We start from the raw sequence: 27790 nt of genomic DNA on the forward strand, positions 1-27790 counted from the left end.
TAATTAATCGCCAATTTTCGTAGAAAATACTGAGTATTATCTCGAAAAATGTATTATAGAAATAACCACAACCATGTGTTGTAAAAATACAATATCTTTATTGTAGTATTCAAACATTTTCTTGGCAACTAGTGTCCAAAGGAATATTTTGTAGAAGTACAGAAAATATGATGTGTACATAACTGTTATTTTACGTTTTATTGCATATTTAGCCACCATATACAGCAGTGTCTCGATTAACCGTTTTAACGTGGACTGCGGCAACATCGGATAAGCTGTATCTCGGATGACACGGACGTAATAAGAAAATCGTCTTGGTTTTCAGTTAGCCTAGAGGTATATATTTTTTTTTCTGAAGTTGTTTTTTCCAGCTTTACTTCGGTGCGGATTTTTTTTTTTACGTCACGCCATGATTCGCCCAGCCAGTAAATATCATATTTCAGGTTAATTTATAAAAGTCTTTTCTGGTAATGACACTTTATGTCGGCTCGGATAATACGGTGCCCAGTATATTAAGCTCGGTTATCCCAAAACGCTACTGTACGGAGTTAAAAAAAAATGTAACTGCAATAATCATGTAAAATTATAGATATGTATAAATCTGTGCTTTTACATGAAATTAGTCGTATCACTACAAAATAGACTTTAGAAAAAAGTACTAAACCCAGAATCTGGACCTGATGTTCGACAAGGAATTTTATTAAAATTCTGCTCATTTTGTTAAAATTCACTAAACAGTTAATACTAAAAAGTTTCCCTTTGGCTTTGTGAACTTTGGTTCGCGCCATCCGCCACAGAGGGGATCACAGTGGTTTAACAACCATTCCGTTCATCGACTTCCTCAGCATTCACGAAATTACTCCCGCTAAACGCCGTATACCGAGAGTTAAGTTAAGATGTTACACGTCTAAATATTTCTGCGCACTGCATGCATTAGCGGCGCCCCGTGTCAGGAATAGGACCTGAAAAGGGCGGGAGAGGGGATGGAAAAAAGGGCGGGTGCTGAAGGAACGATCAGACGATCACCGGTGATTGGCAAGGGGGGAGGAGATTAGATGCTCCGCGGGCCACCGACGACGCAATCGAATTAACCTCCCATTCCCCACCCCCATCCTTTTCCCCTATCCCGACGGCCACTTGCCCAAACCCCCTGCCTCAACTAATGAACGTGAAAGTTGTGGGGTTTTGCGACGCCCGCGCGCGCGCGATGGGTCGTTATGATTGCCCGGGGCCGAATTATCGCCTCCCCCGCGGCTCCCAGATGTGATCTGGAGGCAGCCTTCGGTCGCCTGGCGAAGACAATGCGACCGTGGAGGAAACACTGGGTAGAGAGCGCGTGCCATCTGCGCAGCAGCCGGTTCGTTAGTCCGGGGACGCGGCAGTAGGCCGAAAATCACTACGCAGAAAGTCACTAGGCTAAAAGGCACTATAGGCCTAAAGGCACTAGGCCAAAAGACACTAGGCCAAAAGACACTAGGCCAAAAGTCATTTAGCCGAAAGGTACTAGACCAAAAGGCACTAGGCCGAAAGGCACGAGACAAAAAGTCATCCTAGGGCGAAAGTCACTTAGACGAAAGGCACTAGGCCGAAAGACATTGTACCGAAAAGCACTAGGCAAAGACAATAGGTCAAAAGTAAGGCCAAAAGTAAGTATAGATAGACATAACTTATTAGTTTTTTTTTAAACCGAACAATTTATAATAATTGAGAACATTAAGGATGCGGGTATGATCTAAAATAAAAAATAAACAATTCTGAGGAGTAGACAAACACAAGCAGCGTTACGAGACTTCCGTAACACCACTGCTGCATCGTTTCCACCTCTTCCATGCCGTCTCCCCTTCCGGACGTTACAGCTTGCATATAGCATACTACGCTACGTACCTATCCCCTCTTCCCTTGCCGTTTCCCCATTCGACCGCTAGCGCATGCGTTGCGACCGCTAGCGCATGCGTTGGAGTGGCGTCGCCGCTGACGCACTCTCCTACTCTACCGGTTCCCCCACCACCAACTATTACCCTCATGCGATCCGAATTTTCGTAACGCTCGAAAATTTTGTGGTCCCCTTAGCAAAGACGTTCCACTTTCGAAATTCCTTTCCTGAATAACACACACACACTCTCTCTCTCTCTCTCTCGCTCTCTCTTCTGCCTGCACAGTCTAGAAGGACGCTACCGTACATGGCGGAAGTGTTTCGTGCGGGGGGGGGGGGGGGGTGGTAAAAAAAGGCGCGCGGTGGTGAAGACAGGCGAATGTCGTCGAACGAGACATCAAGCGACCGAGAGACACGCCAGCAGTTTCTGGGCGCGCACCTCACCTCCCGCTGTTTACGGAGGCTCGCGTGTCTGTTTACGAAGAGCGATAGAGGGGGGACGAGAAAAAAAAAGAAAATTAATATTTATAATATTTTTTGTAACTTTTTTTGCTCCAAAGCGGGAACATGTGCTTTCCTCGACCTTACGCCAGGCGCTAGTCTCCCCCCCTTCACCGACCCTCCCGGTGGAAACACTTCCTGACGCGCCCTCGGGGTCATGACACCAATTTAATACGCTCCGTGTCGCTTCTAGGTTTCAACATGCCCTCTTTTCGCCCCGCCCCGGTGATCTCCAAGCGACGCTGCTGATACTCCAGTACTCCTGGAGTCCAGCCACCTTTAGATCTCGTGAAACCGACTGTTCGCTAACCTGGAGTTGAATACGCCCAAATGAATAATCCGTCAAGGGACTGGAAAAATTTCGCGCTTTCAATGACCTCTAGGAAAGACTCAACAGTTCCCTACATGCCCAGGAAAACGCCACCTACCTCAGTGGCGGATCCAAGGGGGGGGGGGGGGAGCACCAGGGGCAAGTGGCCCCCCCCAACCCCCCGAAAAACCAGTTTCTGCTACATTAATATTGCCGACAAAAATGATTGTTTCTGGAACCAATAAAATATTTAAATATAATTAATTAATTTCTTGTATAATCATAAAATTTATGTTTGGATGTTATGTGTAGTGTGAGTAGATTAAGTAAAGATTTAGTAATTTTAAGACATTTTTCTCTTGCTACGTTGAAATCCTAGAGTGCCCCGAGGTGAACCTCTGGATCCGCCACTGACCTGCCTATTGGCTACTGTTTAGTGATACCTGTCAACTAAGGTGCTTGCGATTCGATATATATTTTTTGTTGAAGGTTTCTCATTAGCCCAAAGTAATTCAGATAAATTGTGAACTAATCACAGAAGCAGTATCAAGGTACGTGTCGAGAAATGAATCTGCGAATATTTTCTGTCTCTAATAATCCGCGTTCGTGCAATTTCCGTTTTTTTTAAGGAGTTATATACTTCTTTAGGCGCGTTACGGAAAAAAAAATGATGAGAGTGAATTTTTGCGATGCGTGCGCACCCATGCACCATGACCATACATTGGTTTATGTTCATACACGTGGGTCCGCCATCTTCCTGCAAAAATTTCGTTGCATGGTACGCGCGCATCGTGAAAATTTGCTCTCATCATTTTACCATAACTGGCCTATATATATTATCTTTGAAATATTTGTGCAATGGGAGTGCATGACTTGATGTAATCTTTTGGACATACGCCATTTCCAAGCACTTTTTCTGTTGAAGAAAACTAAAAAAAATACCCAAAAGACAAAAAAAAAACAACACAAATTAAGCAAAAAATTGCTGTTGTCAACAGGATATAAACATCACATAAAATTCCATAACAGGAATATGGCCTATAGATGTAAAACAAAAAACAAAAAAATGTGTATATGAGGTTATCTGTCAAATGTTTGTTTCTTTTTTTTGACGGAGGGAATTGGAAGCCATATTTCGTCCAACTTTGTAGTCAGACATACAGTAGAACCCCTCATATCCGACCTTCCCACAACCGACTCCTCCGGATATCCGACCTAGTCTCCGTGGTTGGCGAGCCTGTTCAGACTTGAAAAAGTGACGCAAACTGTAAGGTCAGACGTGATTGTTGGTGTAGAATGTGCTCGTACTATAATCTTGTACTGTTCTATGTTTTTAACGTAACGTAACGTATTATGGGCAAAAAAAGTGGAGGGACACTTCCGCAAAATCAAGTTTGGCAAAACTGAAACAAAAATACATTACTGAATTCTTTAAATAAGGTTTGCTTACATTGTATTCATCTTATCATCTATAATTTAACAACAGTAAATGTTCGAAATGTATACAGCAACATTTTTACAAATAAAGTTGTATTACTGTACAAACTGTATAGCTGGGAAAGGCGTTTTTTTTTTTTGCTCCTACGGATATCCGACCTTTTGGCCGTTCCGACCATGGCCCGGTCCCGTCATGGTCGGATATGTGAGGTTCTACTGTAGTTGGAGACGAAAACTCGACAGCGCGACGGTGAAAGAGGAGGGGGGGACTCGCGGCCTCTCGGTACCGCGAGGTGGCATCTCTCGCCAGCGATGACGTCGGCGTCTGGTCTTCGTCACGGGAACACGCCTCCTTCCCCTCCCCCCTCCCCCTCCCGTCCTAATTCTACCATCCAGCCCGCAACTCACTGCGATCTGACACGCGCCAAGCACTCAGCGCGCCTCAGCTCGCTCCACGCTGTCAAAAAAAAAAAAAACTACAGTAAGTTTACTCACTTTTCAACGAAGACTGCACCTCGAAACAAGATACGGCAGTCTGTGACGTAGTTATTTAAATTATTAATGCAATGGGGGATTTTAATTTAATGCAGTTTTTTTTTGGACATGTATCATTGAAGTTTTTGACGTGACAACGTCTAATAAATCGATGAACGCCGGCTGCACGCACGAAAATGTGTCCCGTAACGCACATTGTCCCGTTACGCTCATTGTACGCTTGCGCCGCATCTAGCTCTCTTCCACTCGATTGGAACAACCATCGATTTGACTTTTTCGAGGCACATTAAGCTTGAAACACTCCCATTCGTTTCCTACTTTTCCTATCATCGTCCTATCCTTAACAGAATAACACAGATTGGAAGAAGTTAAATAGCAAACGTGTAAAAAAGTTATAGTTAAAATAATATGTTCGTTAAAGTAATAAACATATTTGAATTAATGAGTGCAAATGAAAGTAAATTTATCAATTAAATTGTAGATTTCATTTCACTCCTTCTTTGTATCCATACAAAATAGTGATAATTGAATAAAAATGATTCAATTTTATTCATAAAAGTATACAATCATTTTATCAATGTTTTGATATGACATTGTCACGTTAAACTATCGTCCTTAAACCGACTTTACAGACAACCATCTTTCTTACTGTTTGTCATGCAAAGATTCCGAAAATCAAATAAAAAAATATTAAGATTAAAAATTCAGAGAAAACAAGACTGAATCAGCTGATGTTGGACAAGCGGAAACAGCGATGAAACTAAACAAGTACTATGGATAACACAATGACGATAGAACTGATGAACACAGAAGGTTTCTAGGACAACGGTTTGCGACGTTTCTGGAACTGACATCTATTCCCGTCATCAGACACTGTTTGTTTGTCTGTCTGTCTGTCTGTCCTAGTCAGTTCTATCGTCGTGGTGCTGTCCATAATACTTGTTTAGTTTCATCGCTGTTACAAATTGAATGATTCGATAGTCGACGTAGCTGCTCCGGCAGTGAATTCTAGTGGCGGGTGAGGAAACTACGTTTGATTCGCGTCCAGAAATTTAGTAGAAAACACATTTTTGCGTTTATGTTTACCACGTTCGGCATTATTTTAAAGAATGCGACGATATATTTCGTGTCCTATTTTCGTACTACAAGTAGATTTGCTACATGAGAACTCATTAATTTGCTCATTACCGAGGTTAGGTGTTAACACGTCTCTAGCGAGTACTGAAATACTCGTTCATATATATATTTTTATTTCACTATCGCCACAACACAACGCCCAAAACATTGCGTAAATGGTGCTTGACTACGCCTGTTGGTGGTCAGTAAGTAGAAATTAGAATCTTCGTCGCTAAACAAAGTCATTTCAATAAAATAAAGTCATTTTAAACTGTTTTCACAACGAAAACACACGGCACTTTATCAAATTGTTTTGTGCAACTGACCAACATGGCACAGACCGTGAGTTATAAAAAAAAGAAAAAGAAAAAAATTGGTTGTCTGTAAAGTCGGTTTACGGACGATAGTTTAACGTGACAACGTCATAATAAAACATTGATGAAATTATTGCATACTTTTATGAATAAAATTGAATCATTTTTATTTTAATAATGAAAGAATAAATACTTGAAATTATACTAGTAATCAGATTTTTAAAATGCAAGAATAATTAACCTTTATTGCCGAAATTGTTGTTGTAATAAGCAATGAAAACCACATTAACTTTTCACTTCACTTTATAAACAGTAGACGAAACAGTTCACGTGTAGATGACTTGTAATTAATTTTAAAAACTGGCGTTTAGCTATACAGTTTAAATATAATTATGAACAAGTTTTCATATAAATAAACTGTAATCAAATATCTATCATCAACTATATGAATCACCATAATTTTTTAGTCAATTGTAACATAACCTATTATTACTGCACTCGCCGACAGCGTAACGGAACACAGCGTAACGGAACAATGTGCGTAACGGGACACTTTTTCGTGCGTCCAGCCGGCGTTCATCGATTTATTAAACGTTGTCACGTCAAAAAGCAAGCTTCAACCAGTTATCGTGTAATCATGCAAACGTGGCCAACGAACGGTTCTTTGTGGTTTGAAATAACCTATCTTCGAAGGACCCATGCGGTATTCCGACTTGAGGGTTTTTGGATCTCGTCGTAGACAAGAGTAGAACATTCGCGTGGAAGAAGAATAAATGTTTTCGGTTTAGCCGTTATAAATGTTTGATGGGTTTTGTAAGCACTCCAAGATGTTTCTCGTTGAGTTCATGCTAACAATTTAGTAAACTCAGCGGTCACTTCTTCTGGAATTCGAGGTGAAAAATATTTAAGGCCCCTGCCTACCCGGGCACACACACAATGTGCAGAGATTCAGAAGAAACCACGTGACTTGAAAACTGCACGAGATATACCATAGTGGTGTCTGTTTACGAAAACCATATACCGTATTCCGTTTTTTAAACTGAATTTTTTGGAAGGGTGGAAATGTCTACACTGCGTGTCTTCAGAATGACTTTTAGTCATGGAACGCCCGGTACAGATTTTTGGAAAGCAAGCACTCAAGGGACTTTCATTACAACTTCATCTTTCATTATTCGCTATGTAGTGTTATGGCTGCTTCTCAAACCTCATGGTTAGAGACCCGGAAAATTCGCGGGTTCATTTCGTGTTATGCTAAAATTAAAATAATTATACCTTAGTGCTGCTTCTGTCATTGGTTCACTGTTAATCTGGAGGACTGGGGCCAATTAGAGACCCTCACTCATAGAAGTGTCAAATCACAGGCCACCCAGTCGAGACGACTCACCAGTCAGCAGCCAATGAACAGTTGGCATTTGCCCGAGTGTGTAGAGGATATTGGAGTCTATCCTGGATGTCATTGAACCCGCGAATTTTCCGGGTCTCTACTCATGGTCATGGTTGTCCAATGCATGACGAGAAGACTGCGATTCGATGCAAAGCCTTGCGCTTAAAGGCGACACCGCGCTAGAAGCTCCAGCGAGCGTCGCACTTATCACCCCGCCTTCACTTACACTTTTTTTTTGTGGTCTCCAGCCAATCAGCCAACGACCAACCTTCACTAACACAAATAGGTACACCTCTGACTAGGCGGGGTCTGATACGACGATGATAGCGCTGCAGAACACACACACTCTCTCTCTCTCTTTCTCTTTCTCTCTCACACACACATTTTCTACGTCGTATTAAACATCTACTACGTTCTCCCCCTCCCCATACACCACTCCGCTTTTTTTTTCTATGCCGGTTCATTCACCCTGGCCTGTTTACGAAAAACGCAGTCGACTGTTTGTTTACACCTTCCTCCCACTATGGTCCGGGGCATCTAGCCTCAAATGCGACGAAAGACGACCCTATCAACCATCTTTTCGCAACCTCGCGGACGGTATACTTCTTTGAAGTGCAGTCCGCCGTCGCACGCTGAGATAAACATAACATACAGTATCCCTTACATAATTTAGAGTGAAATATCCCACATAAACATGGAATTCATTTCCAAATATTGAAAAAAATATATATCAGCCGTACAATGAACAGTTAATTGAGCATGGGGATGTATGAAGGACAAAATTTACCAAAAGACTGCACAAAGACGAGAAGATTGTTTTTTTATTTTTAAATTGATTAAATTCCTTCTTGCTTTCATCTCATGCCATTTTTTTAAAAAATAAAAATGTGGTGAGTGGTTGACTTTTTGAAATGCTAGTTTATAAGCATACACATCTCAGGGGAGATTTTATATACATATATAATTTTTTGTACAGAAGTGGTAAGAGGAATCCATATATATGAATTAACAAGAATTTAAATGCTATTTGGGCATAGCTTCAACAGTTGCAAAGTGATCCATTGTAAGTCGAGCCAAAAATATAGGCCTCCTAAATGCTAAAATTTGGTTTCCTGAGAGTTGACAAATTTAATATTATCAGAAGTGGTTTATGATTAACTGCAACAAGAAAATGTTGTGCTAGCAAAATTTTTGTTTTAAATTTTGAGCTATCTTGCAACAGCATAGGAGAACTTATACTATATATATATATATATATATATATATATATATATATATATATATATATATATATATAAAAGCAAATTTTCGCGACAATCCGTTATCTCAGGCTATGCCCTTACGAAATATAATTATTATACAAACACAACTGTCGCTGACCTAAAGAACTGCTGAATACAAACTCGCGTCTTTGTAAATGGAACAGAAATATTGGTGTAAAATTACAGATATTTGTAAACTTGTACATTTACATGAAAACAACGCAGTGTATACTGGATTCTGATTCTCACCCAGGCATTTATGCTTTGTGTTTTCCCGGTCACCTCCGACAGTTAGTCATTTGTGAACCGTTCCTTGAATAGCTTTCCAATAACAACCGCGCACATTAACAAGCATGATAAAACAAAATTAATTAAAATTGTTGAATATTTTAATATCTTTCCGTGGTTTTTTATTAGTTTAAATTTGAATAAAAAAAACATCGATTAAAATATAAAATTATTCGCCCATTTTCGTTAAGAAATACTCGGTATTATCTCGGAAAAAAAAACGTGTTTCAGATTTGCAAAAAAATAGCCGTAGCCATGTTAAGTTACAATGTATTTCTGGGCTACTGGTTTTCCGAAGGGATCCTTTGTGTCTGCCCCCCCCCCCTTTCTTTCTTTCTTTTTTTTTTCAAACCGCACCCGTGGGCGCCCCTGGCCGGCTAATCCCGCCACTCGAGACTCCACCGCGGCTATATCGGGGAGCTGCCGAAGAACAAACATCCCCCCCTCTTCTAACCCCCCACCAAACAGTGGGCAGCGCTGCTGTTTGTTTGCGCTTATCGCGGAATATTTTAATGCGCGGTAAGTCATCCGCCGGATGCGTCTGGGAACTCTCACCACCACCCTCCCCTCCTCCCATAATCCGACCCGCAAATTACCCTCTCCCCGCCCAACTAAAGACAGTTGGGGGGAAGCCAACTTTTCATTGAGCCCTGATCAGACACCCTGAACGTAACTGATTATTGCCGAACGCTTCGGAGGACAGTCCCGGGGGTATTGGTGAGAGAAAAAAAAAAAAAAAAAAAGTGGTGGAGTGGGGTAAATCTCCGGGCTTCATTGGGGACCCGGTTGAGTTTCGAGATATTTTTAATTTTAGGTAGGGTTCACCCTGGCCAAAAATTCCAAAAGTCAAAAATGTTAATAGAGTGTTAAGGAAACCTTAGAAGTTATGCATAGGTTGATACAGGAATTAGGAGTAATTTGGCTGAGAAGAGGGGAAGATACATTTTCGCGGGAAAAAATAAATACATTTTAACCCATGCATTAAAAAAAAACCTTACATCATTATTGACACCTAACACACTGACTTACGGACCCACAACTAACCTTCTTTCTATTCTGAACCCAATTTTCGCAGAAGTAGTACCTAGAGGTCAGGCTGACTCTCGTTATTTGGATCTTGCAAAAGCATTTGACACGATCAATCATATTATAACTTCTTGAAAAACTATCAACAGTAGGGTTAACAGATAAATTCTAAAATTGGTTTTATAGTTACCTGAATGATCGAACTTCTTATGTATCAATAAACAATATTAAGTCTGACCTACAAGTAGCAAGTTTTGGTGTTCAAAAAGGTGGTACTTTATCGCCCATATTCTTTAACAGTTTTATTGATAATATTCTAAAGGTAGCTATTAAAACATGCCCATATGTATCTATGTGCTGAATACTTAAAAAATTATAGAAAATTTAACTCTTTTCAAGATTACGTTTTGTTTCAAAACGACATAAATGCTATTGCTGGTTGGAGTAAATTAAATCTAGTTAATCTCAACTATGGGGAAACTACTATTATAACTTTTACCAGAAAACTCCACTCCATTAGTTTTATTTATGAACTAGAAAATTAAACACTACCAAAAACCAATTTGTCAAAGATTTCGATCGAACCCTTAACTCCAATTTTTAATCACCACATTGAATATTTTACAGCCAATGCCAATAGTACACTTGCACTGATTAAATAGATTACTTATTTTTCTTCTAATACTGACTCAGTTTATATGTCTTTATATTTCCTTAGTGAGTTCAAAATTAGAATATAATTCCATCATCTGGAACAATTTAAGTAATTCTAATAGTTTCAGAATTAAATATTTGCAATCACAATTAATTAATACAATAAATAAAAATTTACAAAACCACAATTTAGATCTACATACTATATTCGGCTCTTTAGGAGTTAGAAGGAAAATTTTAGACGCAAAATTGTGACTGCTTAAATCTTAAATTCGTTTCCAACTACTTGATTGAAAATATTGGCTTCAAAGTTCCAACTTTCAATAGACGCTCTCATCCTTTATTATGTACTATGAATAACACTAATGATGTTCTATATAGAATAATTTATATAGAATCATATATAAATCATTTTAACAGAATCAATAGGGTTATCCCAGTAGTAGAAAAATAAGCTAGTTTTCGCACTGTAAGAGACTTATATTAGTCTACCTTAGTCTCTAATCTGTTCTTATAAATTCTTAAATGTTAATACAACCCCAATGTATTTTATTTTTATATCATATTTTATATTATATTTCTATATCCTATTACATATTTGTGGTATATAATATTGTAACAATGAATTTTTTTTCAATTGTCCTAATTATTCACTTATCTCTCAATATATGCTTAAACTCTTCATATTGTAAGCCCATTTTGTCCTTGTCTATGTTGTTTTTTTCATCCTTTTTTTTCCATTCCTGTGTGAAAGTTTGTTATTTTTTTTACTATTGCATGTCCCTCAGCTGTTGATAGACATCTCGCAACTTTAAATAAATAAACGTTCACGTGAAATTACAGATGTTCATGAATTTCTGTACTTTTACGTGAAAACTTCCGTATCACTACAAAAAAAAAGTGTTCGCGGTAATACTGGGTTCGGATTTACGCGGGGCGTTTATTCATGGTGTTGTAATAGCTTCCAAGTGTCAACTGCGCACATTTAATATGCATAATTATTTAATAGCCAATTTTTGCTTGAATGGAAAGGTTCTCGTTGGAAACACTTGAGTATTAGCACGGGAAAGGCGTTATCTTTGAAAGATTTGTGCAATGGGAGTGCATGACTTGATGTAAGCTTTTGGACATACGCCATTGCTAAGCACATGTATGTCTGTAGAAGAAAACTACAAAAAACCCAAAATACCCTGTTTTGGAAAACTATTGTGTTTGTTTCGTCTTTTTGTTTTGTCGTGTTTTTGTCTCGTTTCAACTGTTGTGCTGACTTTTTTTGGGTTTAATATTTTTGTGCTGTCATCATTTGTGTTTTTTTTTTTTTCGTTCTTTTCTGTTTGGGAAAACTATTGTGTTTGTTTTTTCGTCTTTTCGTTTTGTCGTGTTTTTGTCTCGTTTCAACTGTTGTGCTGATTTTTTTTTTTTTTAATTCTGGGTTCAATATTTTTGTGCTGTCATCATTTGTGGGTTTTTTTTCGTTCTCTTAGTCCATTTTTCTTTGTTTGTTGAGCATATTCCTGTTATGGAATGTTATGTGGTGTTTATATCCTGTTGACAACAGCAATTTTTTGCTTAATTTGTGTTTTGGTCTATTGGTTTTTTTTTGTAGTTTTCTTCTACAGACAGACATACATGTGCTTAGCAATGGTTAGAGACCTGCAAAATTCGCGGATTCATTTCGTGATATGCTACAATTCAAATAATTATACATTAGCGCTGCTTCTACCACTGGTTCACTGTTAATCTGGATTAATGAGGGCCAATTAGAGACCCTCACTCATAGAAGTGTCGAATCACAGACACTCAGTCGAGACGACTCACAAGTCAGCAGCCAATGAACAGGTGGCATTTGCCCGAGTGTGTAGAGTGTAGTAGAGTCTATCCTGGAGGTCATTGAATCCGCGAATTTTGCAGGTCTCTAGCAATGGCTAGAGTCCCGGAAATTTCGCGGATTCCTCTGGCCTCAGGATAGAATTCAAAGTTATAGGTGTGCTCGACCCATGTTTACTTTCCCATTGGTTGATTTCTTAGTGAGAACAGTTTTATACTTGTTAATTGGCACTAGCTGATTCGCTGTATTCTCTCCTAGCTGGACATCGTTGGCTCGCGGTCGTAAGAGGGGCGTGTCCAGATAACTGCGGTCCGATCATGAACACAGTGCGACAGTGTGGAGGTTTGCATTCTAGCTGGCGACTAAATTAATGCGCGAAAATTCGCGTGGCTCTAGCAAAGGCGTATGTCCGAAAGCTAGAGACCGGAAAAATTCGCAGGATTCATTTCACGACAGCCTGAAATTCAAATAGTTATACCTCAGTGCTGCCTCTGCTATCGGCTCACAACTCACCTGGACGACTCCGGGCCAGTGAGGAAACACTCAACCGAAGCTATGTATCGAATCACAGGCCGCTACGTTGGCACACCTCCGCAAGACAGCAGCCAACGAGAGGGTGACATCTGACCGAGTGTACGCAGAACTATGAAGTTTCATCCTATAGACAAAGACCGGAAAAATTCGTGGATTCATTTCGCGATAGGTATGAAATTCAAACATGTGTACGATTCTGCTGTTTCTGCTATTGGCTCGCAGTTTAACTGGAGCTCTCTGGGCCAATGAGAGACCATCGACCAAAGAAGCGTCGAATCACAAGCTACCCAGTGGAGACGCCTCACAATTTAGTACCCAATGAACACGCGTGTTTACTTGAGAAATGCAGAGGATAATGGAGGTTATCCTAGAGGTCATTGAACCCGCGAATTTTTCTTGTCCCTACCGAAAGCTCACATGGAGTTACGGGAAAGGCGGGTGAGGAGAGAGTGAGAGTGAGAGGACTCACCGAGGGGTCGCCGTCGGCGGCGCAGAGCCGGTCGTCGGGCCGCCCCCGGCCGCCGCCCCCGGCCGCCCCCAGCTCGGCGCGGAAGCCGCGGTCGGCGGCTCGCGGATCGTCGCTGTCCAGCACGGCCATGAGGTAGCCGATGTACGAGGTGGCCAGCCGCAGGGTCTTGATCTTGGACAGCTTGGTGTCGGCGGGAACGTTGGGGATGCACTCGCGCAGGTCGGCGAACGCGTTGTTGATGCTCTGCGTGCGCTTGCGCTCCTTCTTGTTGGCGCAGGTGCGCCTCTTGACGACCCGCACGACGGGCGGGCCCGAGTCCTCGGGGCAGGGCGAGCCCTCGCTGCTGGCCGGGCTCAGCCACAGGCCCGGAGTCCTGGTCGCGTCCCCTGCGGGCACACCCCGTCTGCCGCCGTGTCACTCCCCTGCTTCCCCTGGTGTCACCTCGGGCACACCTCCCTCCTGATTCCCCTGGTGTCACCTCGGGCACACCTCCCTCCTGCTTCCCCTGCTTCCCCTGGTGCCACACTCCCCCTGCTTCCCCTGGTGTCACCTCGGGCACACCTCCCTCCTGCTTCCCCTGGTGTCACCTCGGGCACACCTCCCTCCTGCTTCCCCTGCTTCCCCTGGTGCCACACTCCCCCTGCTTCCCCTGGTGTCACCTCGGGCACACCTCCCTCCTGCTTCCCCTGCTTCCCCTGGTGCCACACTCCCCCTGCTTCCCCTGGTGTCACCTCGGGCACACCTCCCTCCTGATTCCCCTGGTGTCACCTCGGGCACACCTCCCTCCTGATTCCCCTGCTTCCCCTGGTGCCACACTCCCCCTGCTTCCCCTGGTGTCACCTCGGGCACACCTCCCTCCTGCTTCCCCTGCTTCCCCTGGTGCCACACTCCCCCTGCTTCCCCTGGTGTCACCTCGGGCACACCTCCCTCCTGCTTCCCCTGCTTCCCCTGGTGCCACACTCCCCCTGCTTCCCCTGGTGTCACCTCGGGCACACCTCCCTCCTGATTCCCCTGGTGTCACCTCGGGCACACCTCCCTCCTGCTTCCCCTGCTTCCCCTGGTGCCACACTCCCCCTGCTTCCCCTGGTGTCACCTCGGGCACACCTCCCTCCTCCTGCTTCCCCTGGTGTCACCTCAGGCACACCTCCCTCCTCCTGCTTCCCCTGGTGGCACACTCCCCCTCTGCTTCCCCTGGTGTCACCTCGGGCACAAACCTCCTTCCGCCGTGTCACCAGGCCAGGCCGCCTTAACCACAACTTTCTCAGGATCAAATATATATATACTTTTAAGTCTTATACTTTATATTGGTTCATATCGTTAAATAAAAAGTTTGTTTATTGTGAATATCAGTGATATAAACTAATTTATAAAAATTATTTTAGTGTATTTTTTTAAGTAAGGTTATGTTCCCGTATGTATAATTGATTTACATTATGAATCACAGATTATTTCATCACTAACAAATAATTAAATATGTATTGTTTATTTACTATTAAATAGAATTTATCACGTTTATTTTACTAAGTTAAATAACTAATTTTATACTCATGTTTATTTGAATACGGAGCATCCATTTAAAAAAAATTAATTTTACTGAATTTATACTTTAACGACTGTATTTATAATATAACTCCAGTTCTTCCATTGTTTTATTTCGATTAATAATTTGCATGCAAAATTAAAAGTTAGTTTTTTTAATTACGCCAAGTAAGTAAGTATACATATATAACTTCTAACGTGCGTACAGAAATAAGTACACGCACCCATATGTATTTTTTTTGCTGCAGTTCTGTAGATGGCCGGACGTTTTTGAACCACAAATAAAATGTACTAAATATTTCAATTCTAAATGTACTAAAATTGTATTAGAAAATTTCATCTGGCCCTCACCTGACTGACCATCGTTCTGAATCCGCCCGCCCTTGACCCGGCCATCTTTGTTTACAAACGTGAACACTGTTGGTAGGTAATCACAGTCAATTGGCGGACATTTTAACGAAGAATTTTAACTCAAATAAACTAAGAGCAGTTTAAAATTACCTAGTATTCGTAGAAACTGTGACGTATTTCGACTACCACACACGTGGACAATAATTGTTTTGTTAATATACCAAGACATTTGTTTCGAATTCATGTACAAAGTAAGTTAAATCAACGTCCGTAAATTTACGAAGATAGCCGTGAATAATGGCTAAAACGCGTGTTTTCAGAATAATAATTTGCAAAAACATCCATCCGGCACAGATTTTTTTGAAAACACTCAAGGAGCTTACTTTCTCACTTGCTATACCACTATTTTAATTTCTTCGCCATGTAATTAATGTTGTTGTATAATGTACCTACCCTATGCGCGCCAGTTTGTAGAGTCGAAAGAAATCACGCACAAACAACCAGCGAGCGTCCGTCGTCCGTCGATCCAACCCGCTCGCTACAGCCGCAAAAATCGCTGCTGTGTATTAGGAGAACATGAACACGAGAGAGGTTGTCAAAGAAGCGAGAAAAAGGATGAGACAGAGACTGTGACGAGCGCGACACGCGAAGTCGCTCCGCTCGCTCGCCGTCTGTCGCCGAGCCGCGAAGTCGCCGCTTTGTATCCGGAGAACATGAAGCGATGGGAGGTTGGTAAAAGAGCCAGCCAGCCAGCCAGCCAGCCCGCCGCTGGGTCGATCCGCGAGCGACGGTGGCGCAGCGACAGTGCATCGCTTCGTACCAGGAGCACATGATACTTCAGGAGGTGCGCGGACTGCGTTGCCGAGATGTACGCAGATATCGTAATAGGGACAACTCGGGGAAACAAGTAAGAAATACGCCAGACAAGTGATGTCAGCGAACCTGGCGGCGTGGAGTGTACCCACGTTTTTAAGAGCCCCGTACACCTGGGCAGTGGCGTAGCCAGGATTTGTGTATGGGGGGGGGGGGTGTTAAGAAGCATGCCCCCCCCCCCCCCCCCCGTATTAAAGCGGGGGGTTCGGGGGGTCCTTCCCCGGGAAAATTTGGATTTTAAGGTGTAAAATAGTGCTATTTTATCAGTTTTCGGTTCTTAAATTTAAATATTGTAATGGTAAAATTTTTATTAATATTAATATGAAATTTGTTTGAGTGATGAATAAGAAATTAATTAAAGATTTGGTGCTAAGGGGGAGGGGGGTTAAACCCCTAACCCCCCCCCCCTGGCTACGCCCCTGCACCTGGGCACACATACGGTGTGCAGAGCTTCAGGGAAAAAAAAAACTACGTGATCTGAAAACTACTCAAGATTCGCTGAGGGACAAAAAATAGTTTCGATTCCGATTTGAAAAGAAAAAAAAGTTAAATTTAAACGGCTTAAAGGCGTTTATTTTTCAGGGCAATTTTTAGGCATAAAACAATCGGTACAGATTCTTCAAAGCACTTAAGGGACTCGCAATACACCTTTTTACATGCTTTATATTAGCTTCACCTGTATGTTTGTCTGTCCGTCTGTAACTCTGTCTGTCCGTCTGTAACTCTTTCGACTAAGAGTGAGTGACTCATCACTGTAAAATGTCCCACCCATATCATTACATTCGTTAGCCGAGCGGTCTAAGGCGCGCGACTTCTGTGACGGATTCAGCGATCGTGGGTTCTACTCCCGGCCACGCCGAGAAAAAAAATGTTTTTTTTTTTTTCCCCCGGTAAATTCTAATATTATATCCATACATCTAACTGCAAATGATTCGTAGAGACTTTACCATTTCTTTGTGACGTTGCAACTCCAAATAGTTATCTCAGATGGTAATAGGTAGTGTCGGTAACTCATTTCCCTATGATAATTATACATAAATATAGTTTAAAAAACTAAAAAAACATGCTTTTAAAGAATATCAAACTAAAAAGTTAAAAATAAATATAGTTTAAAAAACATGCTTTTAAAGAATATCAAACTAAAAAGTAAAAAAAATTTTAAAATTAAATTTATGACAATAGTATATAAGCAATACTAGTATAAATGAGAAAAAAGCATGGGGCGCTTAATATTCAAAAAATATGGCACAAATCACCTCAAGCTTTTTTCTCATTTATACTAGTATTGCTTATATACTATTGTCATAAATTTAATTTTAAAATTATTTTTTACTTTTTAGTTTGATAATCTTTAAAAGCATGTTTCTTTAGTTTTTTAAACTATATTTATATCTTCATGTCTCGGCTATTACAATGTTACGGTCACCGCCCAAATATCACGACGAGAAAACTGCGCGCCAGTTCATACATAGCCTTGCGCTTAGAGGCGATACCGCGCTAGAAAAACCGGCGAATGTCGCACTTATAGTTAGTTAGAAAGCAATGCAGTAAATGGCCAATGCTAATTTGCCAGAGTTTCCTGTATTGTATTACGATATTTTATATTAGCACAAAGCCAAAGGAACAATTTGTTTTGAAATTAAAAATATTTAAGACCAGTAGCGTAAAATGGCGGAGACTCAAGGATCCTTAGCGCCCGTCCGTTATTTGTCCATCCGCCATCCTTTAATCCGTGAACTAGACGGCCGAGTCCGTCACTCCGCACGTCCGTCACAATGATTTTTTCTACTTCGATGCTGCCAACTGACTTGTAAGCTTAAATTTTTGATAACATGTTTTTTTGTAAAGGTTTAGTAGTTTGACTATTATGTTCGCTAAGCACTTATAAATCAATAAGATTTTTTTTTTTTTAAGTTATAGGCTACTGACTTGTAAATGTTTATTATTAATTTCAGACTGTTGTTGATCTTAGCTAAACGGTTTTGGCATTATTTTGACGTGACAACGTCTAATAAATCGATGAACGCCGGCTGCACGCACGAAAAAGTGTCCCACTACGGATGTCCCACTACGGATGTGTCCTGTTTGCTCATTGTACGCATGCGTGGCATCTCTCTTCATTCTCATTGTACGCATGCGTGGAATCTCTCTTCCACTCATTTGGAACAACCATCGATTTGACTTTTCAATCATATTTTCGTCGTTTGAATTATTAATATTATGTAATTTAACGATCGTCCACCGATTTTCAGCGCTATCGGTACGGTTATTTAAAAGTAATGTTGAATATTCAAATACGTTTTGAACCTACAATGGTGTTTTACAGTTAAACATAATAATTCAAATTACACTCGGGATCTTTTGCACAATGTTTTAAAAAATATTGTAAAACATTATAAATAAGTTTGGTGTATTTGGGATGTGTATTTGTTATAAAATCGTGTTATAAAAACGAAATAATATTATTCCCCTACCGTGAACAAAATTTTTATAAATATGTATATAACATCTGAAACTATTATTTTTAAGTATGGCTTCGTGGGCGTGCGGTCAGCATCGATAGGTTCGAATCCCGGCAGCTGCGAATTTTTTTTTTTTTGTAGTTCTAAAAATAAATACGGCGCACGCAACATTTCATAAGTAATAAATATATTTGAATTAATTAATGCAAATAAAAGTAAATTTACTAATTAAACTGTACATTTCATTTCACTCCTTTGTATCCATACAAAATAGTGATAATTCAATAAAAATGATTCAATTTTATTCATAAAAGTATGCATAGGTAGATTTTATCATACAAAAGTTAGAAAAATTTAAAAAAATTTCTTCCTCAAAGAATATAATATTTTTAATGCCTAAATGGTTTGGTTGCAAAACCTATTGCGGCTAAGTCTCAGACCGAATATATTTCCTTTTCTTCTGGATCAATCAATCATTTCATCAATGTTTTGTTATGACGTTGTCACGTTAAACTATCGTCCGTAAACCAACTTTACAGACAACCAATTTTTTTTTAAAATCTACTTGTAAATCAACTGCTATAAGAACACTAAAAAAAATATTATGCTTTCGAACTTTTTCTTTAGAATGTTTTAATGAACATAACTAACTGGATGTGAATGCATGATCGTCGTTCTATATAATTCGTCGTTCTATTGATTCGTCGTATCATTTGAGAGAATACTTGGACTGACGGTTATTACGTCTTCCTTAGGTGCATTATGAAAAAAAGACTAGAATTAATTTTTACTATGCGCGCGCAACGTGCAACAAAAATTGACAGGAAAAAAACGGCTACATACAAATAAAAATTATATATGTGCTTTCAAATGGCATACTTTAGTGATTGATATTAAATACTGGACCATATAATTAAAAACATTTATTTATTGTGAATCGTATTAATATAAATTTTGGTTATAAACTTTTTCAAGTGTATTTATATACCGACGTAAGGTTATTTTCCCGAATGTTTAATTAATTTACATTATAAATTATTGAATTATTTTTTAATATATAAATTAGTATCCAGCATATTCATTAATTTTAATTGTGAATTAAAATATATCGTGATTATTTTACAAAATTAAGTAATTAATTATACATGTTTATTTTAATACCTATTAATACGAGTATTTAGTTAAAACTATTTTGATTGAATTTATACTGTACAACCGTATTTAAAATATCACTTTAGTTCTTGTATAATTTTATTTCTATTAATTATGTGCATGCAAAATTAAAAAAAAAATAGTTTTTTACGCCAAGTAAATATAATTTTAACGCGCGTACATAAGTACACGCACCCATTTTTTTAATTTCTGACTAGCGTCAACAACCCCCCCCCCCCCCCCCGCCCCCCCCGGGCTAAGCACGGGTGAAATATACTAATAAAGAGAATGAGACAAGTATAGGCCTATATTTATGTAAAATATTACTTCAATCAAAAATAACTTTAACTAAATATATTAAGCGAAAATGTATAATGTTTAATTATTTATTTAAATGGTTATAAGTATGTCACAAATAAAAATCTTCTCTTCTCTAGTCTCTAGACTCTAGTCCTTTTGATTTATCCTTACATTTAAAATCAGAGCAATATTCACAGACAAAACTCATTGTACTTATTTAAACGACAGGATCATTCTTGTACTCAACATGAGAATCGTAATTCATTGCAGAATTCAATTTATTTGTCCACAAATCGATCGCCCTCTAAGATCTACCACGATTAAGAAGAACTTCACATTCAATCGAGGATTCTCTGGCTCTCTGTGATATACGTCTATCTCGGTCAAGACTAAAACGTAACTCACGTTCAACAGATGTTTATATATTTCTTCTCATATAATTATTTTCCCAGAAATTAGAAAACCTATTTTCTTTTCATTCTTCGGTTTCCTCATTAAGACGTAACTTTAAAATTAAAAGAAATGAAGTTTCATCATTGGAAAATTAAAAAAAAATAAATAAAAATCCCCAAATAATCAACATTCACTACGTAAATAAACAAACAAATGAGAAACAATCATTAACTCAACTTAACTACGTACTAAAAAGTGCCAATACTCGGATTATGTACAACAGGGACAATAAATATGCAGCGACTTAAAAAAAACGATTTAGAGAGTAAATAAATAAATAAACAAAATAATAAATCGTGTTATTTTTAATAATCATTCGTTGCCATAGGGTGAGGCGCTACTTTATTGACAAAACATTGTCATAGTTCAGACATTTTGTACAAAATTACAAATTATATACACAAACCTTCCTCGTTTAACGGAAAATCGTGTCAAAATCCGTTGCGTGTTTTAGAAGACAGTGGAGAAACATTCAGCGACTTTGTTTTATACTATTGAGAGATAATATTTATTTAAATGTATAGTCGAACTACCGTACGCTATTAATTACACTAGGTACTGGTTCTCGGTCAATTTATGTTTCAAATATGGTCGGTTTACGGACGATAGTTTAACGTGACAACGTCATAACAAAACATTAATGAAATGATTGCATACTTTTATGAATAAAATTTAATAATTTTTATTGAATTATCACTATTTTGTATGGATAGAAAGGAATGAAATGAAATCTACAATTTAATTGATAAATTTACTTTCATTTTCACTCATTAATTCAAATATGTTTATTACTTTAACGAACAAATTATTTTAACTATAACTTTGATACATGTTTGCTATTTAACTTATTCCAATATGTTTTATTCTGTTAAGGATAGGAAGATGATAGGAAAAGTAGGAAACGAATGGGAGTGTTTCAAGTTTAATGTGCCTCGAAAAAGTCAAATCGATGGTTGTTCCAATCGAGTGGAAGAGAGATAGATGCGGCGCAAGCGTACAATGAGCATAACGGGACAATGTGCGTAACGGGACAACGAGACATCCTTTTTCGTGCGTGCAGCCGGCGTTCATCGATTTATTAGACGTTGTCACGTCAAAAAAAAAAACACTTTCTTATAATATCATTTGTCCGTCCGTCGGAAGTTGGAGCTTGGCAAGGTTTTGACGGTTGGACGGTTGGAATTTTCCGGGCCAGCTGATTGGCCGCCGGTCGCGTGATTGGCGGATCTTTGTGAGTCCGGCTCAAGTCGAGGAGACGGAGAGTTGAGAGGGAGTATCAGGAGTGGGGCGCTCGATGGCGTTGAGGGGGTGTGAGAATAAAGAAAGTATTGTCTGACAACTGTAAGACTCTTCGCAGGTTCTTCGTCACCACGTTCGTCACACATTGTGTAGGCTACTTTATTGTTTTGTTTAATCATGCAAGTGAATTACATACTGAGTGCTTAGTTTCATTGTTCAAGTGAATTATTATTTGTGTAGATATGCGTATATGCATATGTATATGCATATATATGTATATATGTGTGTATATGTGTATATATGTTCAAGTATATTTGTTCACATGTAAAGCGCGTTGCAGCCAATTAATTTAAACAGCTCGCATTGGATCGAATAGGCTTATCTCCTTACGCCACGCTCATAACAACGCGCGCAAAGAGACACGCACATCTTTTTTTTGTGAACGTACATTTGTAGATGACTGCACCGCATTCCAACTGCAGCCATACGTGGTGTAAGAGGGCGCTGACATTCCATTTCATTACGACGCACTTTTTTTTTTTTTTTTTTTTAACGGCCGCAGCACTTTTAGCTGAGGGACCCCGAAATTTCTGAACAAACGGATGTCACTGTATAGGATCTGCGCTGAGCTTATTGAAAACTATGTTTTACGTTTATACATTTTGGAGGGAATAAAAGGGGGGGGATTGGGGCAGGCTGTGTAGAGAAACGGCCGAAATTTTCTAATATGAATACGTCGTCGTGTAAATGGGAAGTTAAAAAAAGATGAGAGTAACTCCAATCAACTGTTTATGATATAAATATCAAAGGTATACCTGCTACAGTCTCAATATGTAGTAGGCCGCGGCTGATGATTTTTGTTCACTTTAAGGTTTATTTTAGTTTGTGTCAGGAGAGAGCGACGTACTTGTTTACTTTCGTCGGGCGAGTTAGTTGGTGGCCCACCAAGGTTGTATATGACTTCTAACAAATTATATATTTTTTGTTCAATATAATGTGCTGACAACATACTAGTGCGATCAGCATGATTATTTTTTTATCTCCAGAATGTGACGCTTGCAGTATCTTACTAATGGGTAGAGACCTGCAAAATTCGCGGATTCAATGACCTCCATGATAGACTCTACTACACTCTACGCACTCGGGCAAATGACACCTGTTCATTGGCTGCTGACTTGTGAGTCATCTCGACCGAGTGTCTGTGATTCGACACTTCTTTGAGCAATGGTCTCTAATTGGCCCTCATTACTCCAGATTAACAGTGAACCAATTGCAGAAGCAGCGCGAAGGCATAATTATTTGAATTGTAGCATATCACGAAATGAATACGCGAATTTTGCAGGTCTCTACTAATGGGTTATGTGTAGAGACTGGAACAATTCGCGGTTTCAATGACCTCTAGGATAGACTCCACGATCCTCTATGCACTAGGACAAATTGCAGCTGCTCATTGGATAATGACTCGTGACACGCGTTACCTGAGATGCTTGTGATTTGATTCTTCTTTTTTTGAAGGTTTTTCACTGGCTTAGAGACCTTCAGGTAAACGGTGGTCCAATCACTGACTCAGAATGAAGGCGAAAGAGTTTGGAGTCTAGCCTACCGCGAAATGAATCCGCGAATTTTTCCGGTCTCTAGTTATGTGATCCCCAATGTAGGCTCCCGGAAATGTATGGGTCCGGTGCACCGATGTTGTGCAATCAATGGGACTTTAAAATCAAATTTTCTCGTTTTTCAAGTGCATGTCGTACAGACTTGAAACACGGCAGTGATGTCCCTTATATTGTGATTTGTTTAGCCCGGGCAACGCCGGGTACTTCAGCTAGTATAAAAGAGATATAAACGTTAACTTGCAGTACCCAGAAATGCTGGGCTACACAGCACACAATCTGAATGTTCGGCGGGAAGTTGTTGGAAAATATTCAATAATCTGTACTTTTTAGTGTCACATAAATATATATATATATTTTTTTACTAGTTTGCAAATAATTATTTTGTAGAAAGTACAAATTATTTTAACATGTACGAAACACTGCTAAAATATTTCACTGTAAGTTCATGAAGACCGCTGGTTACAAATTATCGAGGTATTTTCATAATAATGTAAGTAGTTATCCTATAAAATTTTTGGACACTGAATTTACTTACTTCGAAAATGAACTGACAAGAATATTTATTTTGGATTGTTAACAAAACCTTCAAACCGTGGTTATTGCTACCGAATTAAGCTCTATTATTTTTTTCCTTGGTGGGTTCCCCCTGTTTGCAACGGAGCGCAGAAATGTGTTTCTGGAAACCGACGCAGTTTCCACAAATATCCAGTTGCCTGGAACTACGAAGAACTGCTCGCGTATTCCAGGTGGATTCTTCGTAAGAAAAGTCCGTAAATATGCTGTAATTTTTAACAGCGTGAACATAACTCGGCGAGAAATTATGGACACACGCCATTCCAGATTGCAAAGCATCTGATTTAGTAATATATATTTATATATTATATATAAATATATATACTATATATTTATATAAATATAAATAGTATATATAAATATATACTAAATATATAGTATATATATTTGTATGCGTGTGTGTGTGCTTACATTGCGACAGTAAAATCACTTTCTTTTTGTGTTTTCGATTGGACAGATGCCTACGCGATTCGTACAGTACACATTTTTTTTTATTAGCGAACACATATCTTTACTATGTAATAACACCCTACTGTTTATTAACGCTTGGACATAAACGTACGCAGAGTTAACACAACATTATGATATAACCTACGAGTTTATTGTGTAGACATAATCCTGAGAAATTCCATTACCTAGACCTACATTTGCGCAGGGAAATAATGTAAGTTTTTTTTTTTTCAAGCAGTACGAAACGATAACGTGAATGTAGCGTGTAACAAGCACGACAATTACATGGAATATTCAGTCAAACTGAATTTCATAACGGTTTGACGCTCGGCTACGTCCAAAATTTTGAATTTTTGGGTTTTTACTGGTCGCGGATATATTTATGAAGTGAGAATATACATGGCATACCAAGAGTTTTAAGTTTATTACAAAATTTGATATATTTGGCTCTAACGTTCTGGTAGAAATTGCTTTTCATTAGCAGAAAATCTTCTATAAACTAGTATTCAATAGCTGTTGACGTCTAGTTAGGAAAAAGATTTATAACAAAAAAAAACTAACAATTTCTTTTACAAATTACAATTTTTAGTTGTCACGCGAGAGTTTTTTTTTGTACCGGGTTTATTCTTGCAGGGGCCTATGTAAAAATTTATAAAAAATTCTATTATCAAACAACTTTTAAACACCTAAATTCACTGCAATAAATATTTTCTAAAATTCTAAGTTTTGTTTTATTTGACAAACCATTTCTTAAATTAGAAATTATCACTTAAATATTTAACTATGTATTTTATGGGCAGTTTAAGCGTTATTAATATTAATTTCCACCATAACTTCATTATCAAAAAATTATCATCTGAAATATACTGACGGTCTAAAACTTTTGATGAGTCCTGTAGGAGCAATTTCATGTGTGTCACCCAGCTGAGGAAACACTGAAGATTACCTTTTAGCCAGTGACCACGTTGAAGCTAGGCTAATAATTTAGTCTTGATTATTCTCCTCGTCTTTTACGAGTGGAAAATAGCATAATACAGCATATATATGTGTGTATATATATGCATATATATATGGAGAAAAAAAATTATGCAAAGCACACATGCGAAGTTTCTACACAAAGAGTAACATCACAAAATAAAAATTTCTGATTGAACAACAATAATTGTATAAAAATTCAGGAAAACAAAACTCTCATATTTGTCAAAAACCAGTGAAACGCAGTTCGGGTCCACAACGTACAAATATTTTGGGGAAAAAATCCGGATAAAATTATAAGCAAGTGTTTCGCATTAATTTGTCTTTTATTATCGATCTCGTTCATACAGTGGTATTATATATATATTTATTTCCATTTCATTTTCGACGTTGAGGTAGCTCTCGCATTCGCTTGGCACTGGACTTTAGGCTTTATGGATTCCTTTCGAGGCGAACTTTCCACTGACTTGCATTTTCCACAATCCCGAGCACATTTACGAGTCATATGAGACGGCATATGTAAATATTTTGTAATTTTTCAATTTAATGACGATTTTCACTTATGTATATTCCGGCACTGTTCCACAAGCGCTTCACAATGAAACCCGAATCAATGTCCCAGCTAAAAGCGTGTCCACGCCACCTTCAATTCATAACTTTGCACAAAGCTGATTCGTAGAGACATGCAAAATTCGCGGATTCATTTCGCGTTAGGCTAGCATTAAAACAACTATACCTTCGTACCGCTTCTGCGATTGGCCCACATTTTATCCGCGGAACTGTGAGCCAATGGGAAACACTAAACCAAGAAAGTGCCGAATTACGGACAGCCTATAGTTGAGACGTCTCACGTGTCAGTAGCCAATGAACAGATGTCATTTCCGCGAGTATTTAAAGGACTGTGTAGTATATCCTAGAGGTCAATGAATCCGCGAATTTTGCAGGTCTCTACAGTAATTCGTAACGATTACGCGCATGCGCCCACACTGGTACGATGAAGACACAGGCAAAACAAACACTGCGTGACAAACACGTACAAGACAAATGATCTATCCGTTGTGGGCTCGACCATTGTTGAAGCGTTAGTATTCTCGTAGTTATTAGCGATTAAAATCTGACGGAATTTTGTCACACAAGGAAGTTCGACCGACCGTCACTGTAACTAGTGAACAGACGTTTTCACGTCAAAATGCAATGAATGACCCCACTCATTGGGTGGAGGTGATTCTTAACAAAGCGGATTTAAATTTACAACAAAAAAAAGTCAGTTTGGTTGTATTGTATGTGATTGGTAGCGTTGGAAACGTTTTATAGTAGATAGACTTCTTAGCAAAATAATTATTAAGTATAACACTATTGAAATAAAAGGACTTATGGTGCTGTGTACGATATTTGCCTGGTTAATAATTGAAGTCAAACTAAGAACCAAGAACTACCTTCCTTTACCAATTTTTTTTAACGTAGTATAACGCTAATTCCTTGCTGATGTGTTATTAACATCTTTGTTTAACAGTACCTACTCACTTCATGATTTCATTTTTACTATTCTTCCTTACAAACTCTAAAACAAACTTCTAGCACAAGCCTTTCTGCATCTACGGGTTTTCATAACAAATTTGCTAACCAGGATGAATCCAGTTTTAGAACAGACACCCATTCGATAGACTAACACCTACAAAATAGAAAACCCTTTTAACTTCTAAGCTCCATTCTTACGGCATTACGAGAAGTCACGAAACATGTTACGGCATTACGATAAGGTACAAATGGCGTTCGGTTGTGTTAAAGTTTTAGTCATCGACGTTCAGATTTCAACAGACAAATGTTCTGCGATGGCGTGTATTTTTTTTCTCGCCAATTTATCTATTCCAATTGTAAAATCAAACCTTTACAGTGTACTGTATGAAACAAGGTATGCATCTATCCGTTCGAAAACAACGGAAAGTGATTTTACTGTTGTGCAGTGTGGTGGGTACGAGACGCACCACCTTACAAACTTGTGCATGAACACACAACAGCTGGATGGAACACACAGAAGTTTCTGAGGTTGCGCTGAATCAGAACACACAATTACAAACTTAAATTCAGTTGAAATGTAAGCACATGCACGCATACAAATATGTCAGTTTACTAAATCAGATGATTTGCAATCTGGAATGGCGTGTGTCCACAATTTCTCGCCGAGTTATGTTCACGCTGTTAAATTTACAGCATATTTACGGACTTTTCTTACGAAGAAACAACCTGGAATACGCGAGCAGTTCTTCGTAATTCCAGATAGCTATATATTCGTAAAAACTGCGTCAGATTAAAAAAAAA

The 27790-nt window shown here is 39.0% G+C and overlaps 1 protein-coding gene across 1 annotated transcript in view; it reads right to left on the minus strand.

Moving 5' to 3' along the window:
• LOC134536453 (heart- and neural crest derivatives-expressed protein 1-like) overlaps nt 1-27790 on the minus strand; it is a 42873-nt gene that overhangs the window by 13576 nt on the left and 1507 nt on the right. The window contains exon 2 of the mRNA XM_063376169.1: nt 13492-13877. Coding sequence (XP_063232239.1) covers nt 13492-13877 — 386 coding nt within the window. The remainder of the gene's footprint in view (nt 1-13491; nt 13878-27790) is intronic.

The sequence above is a fragment of the Bacillus rossius genome, chromosome 11 (genome assembly GCF_032445375.1).
Source record: "Bacillus rossius redtenbacheri isolate Brsri chromosome 11, Brsri_v3, whole genome shotgun sequence".
NCBI classification, from domain to species: Eukaryota; Metazoa; Arthropoda; class Insecta; order Phasmatodea; family Bacillidae; genus Bacillus; species Bacillus rossius.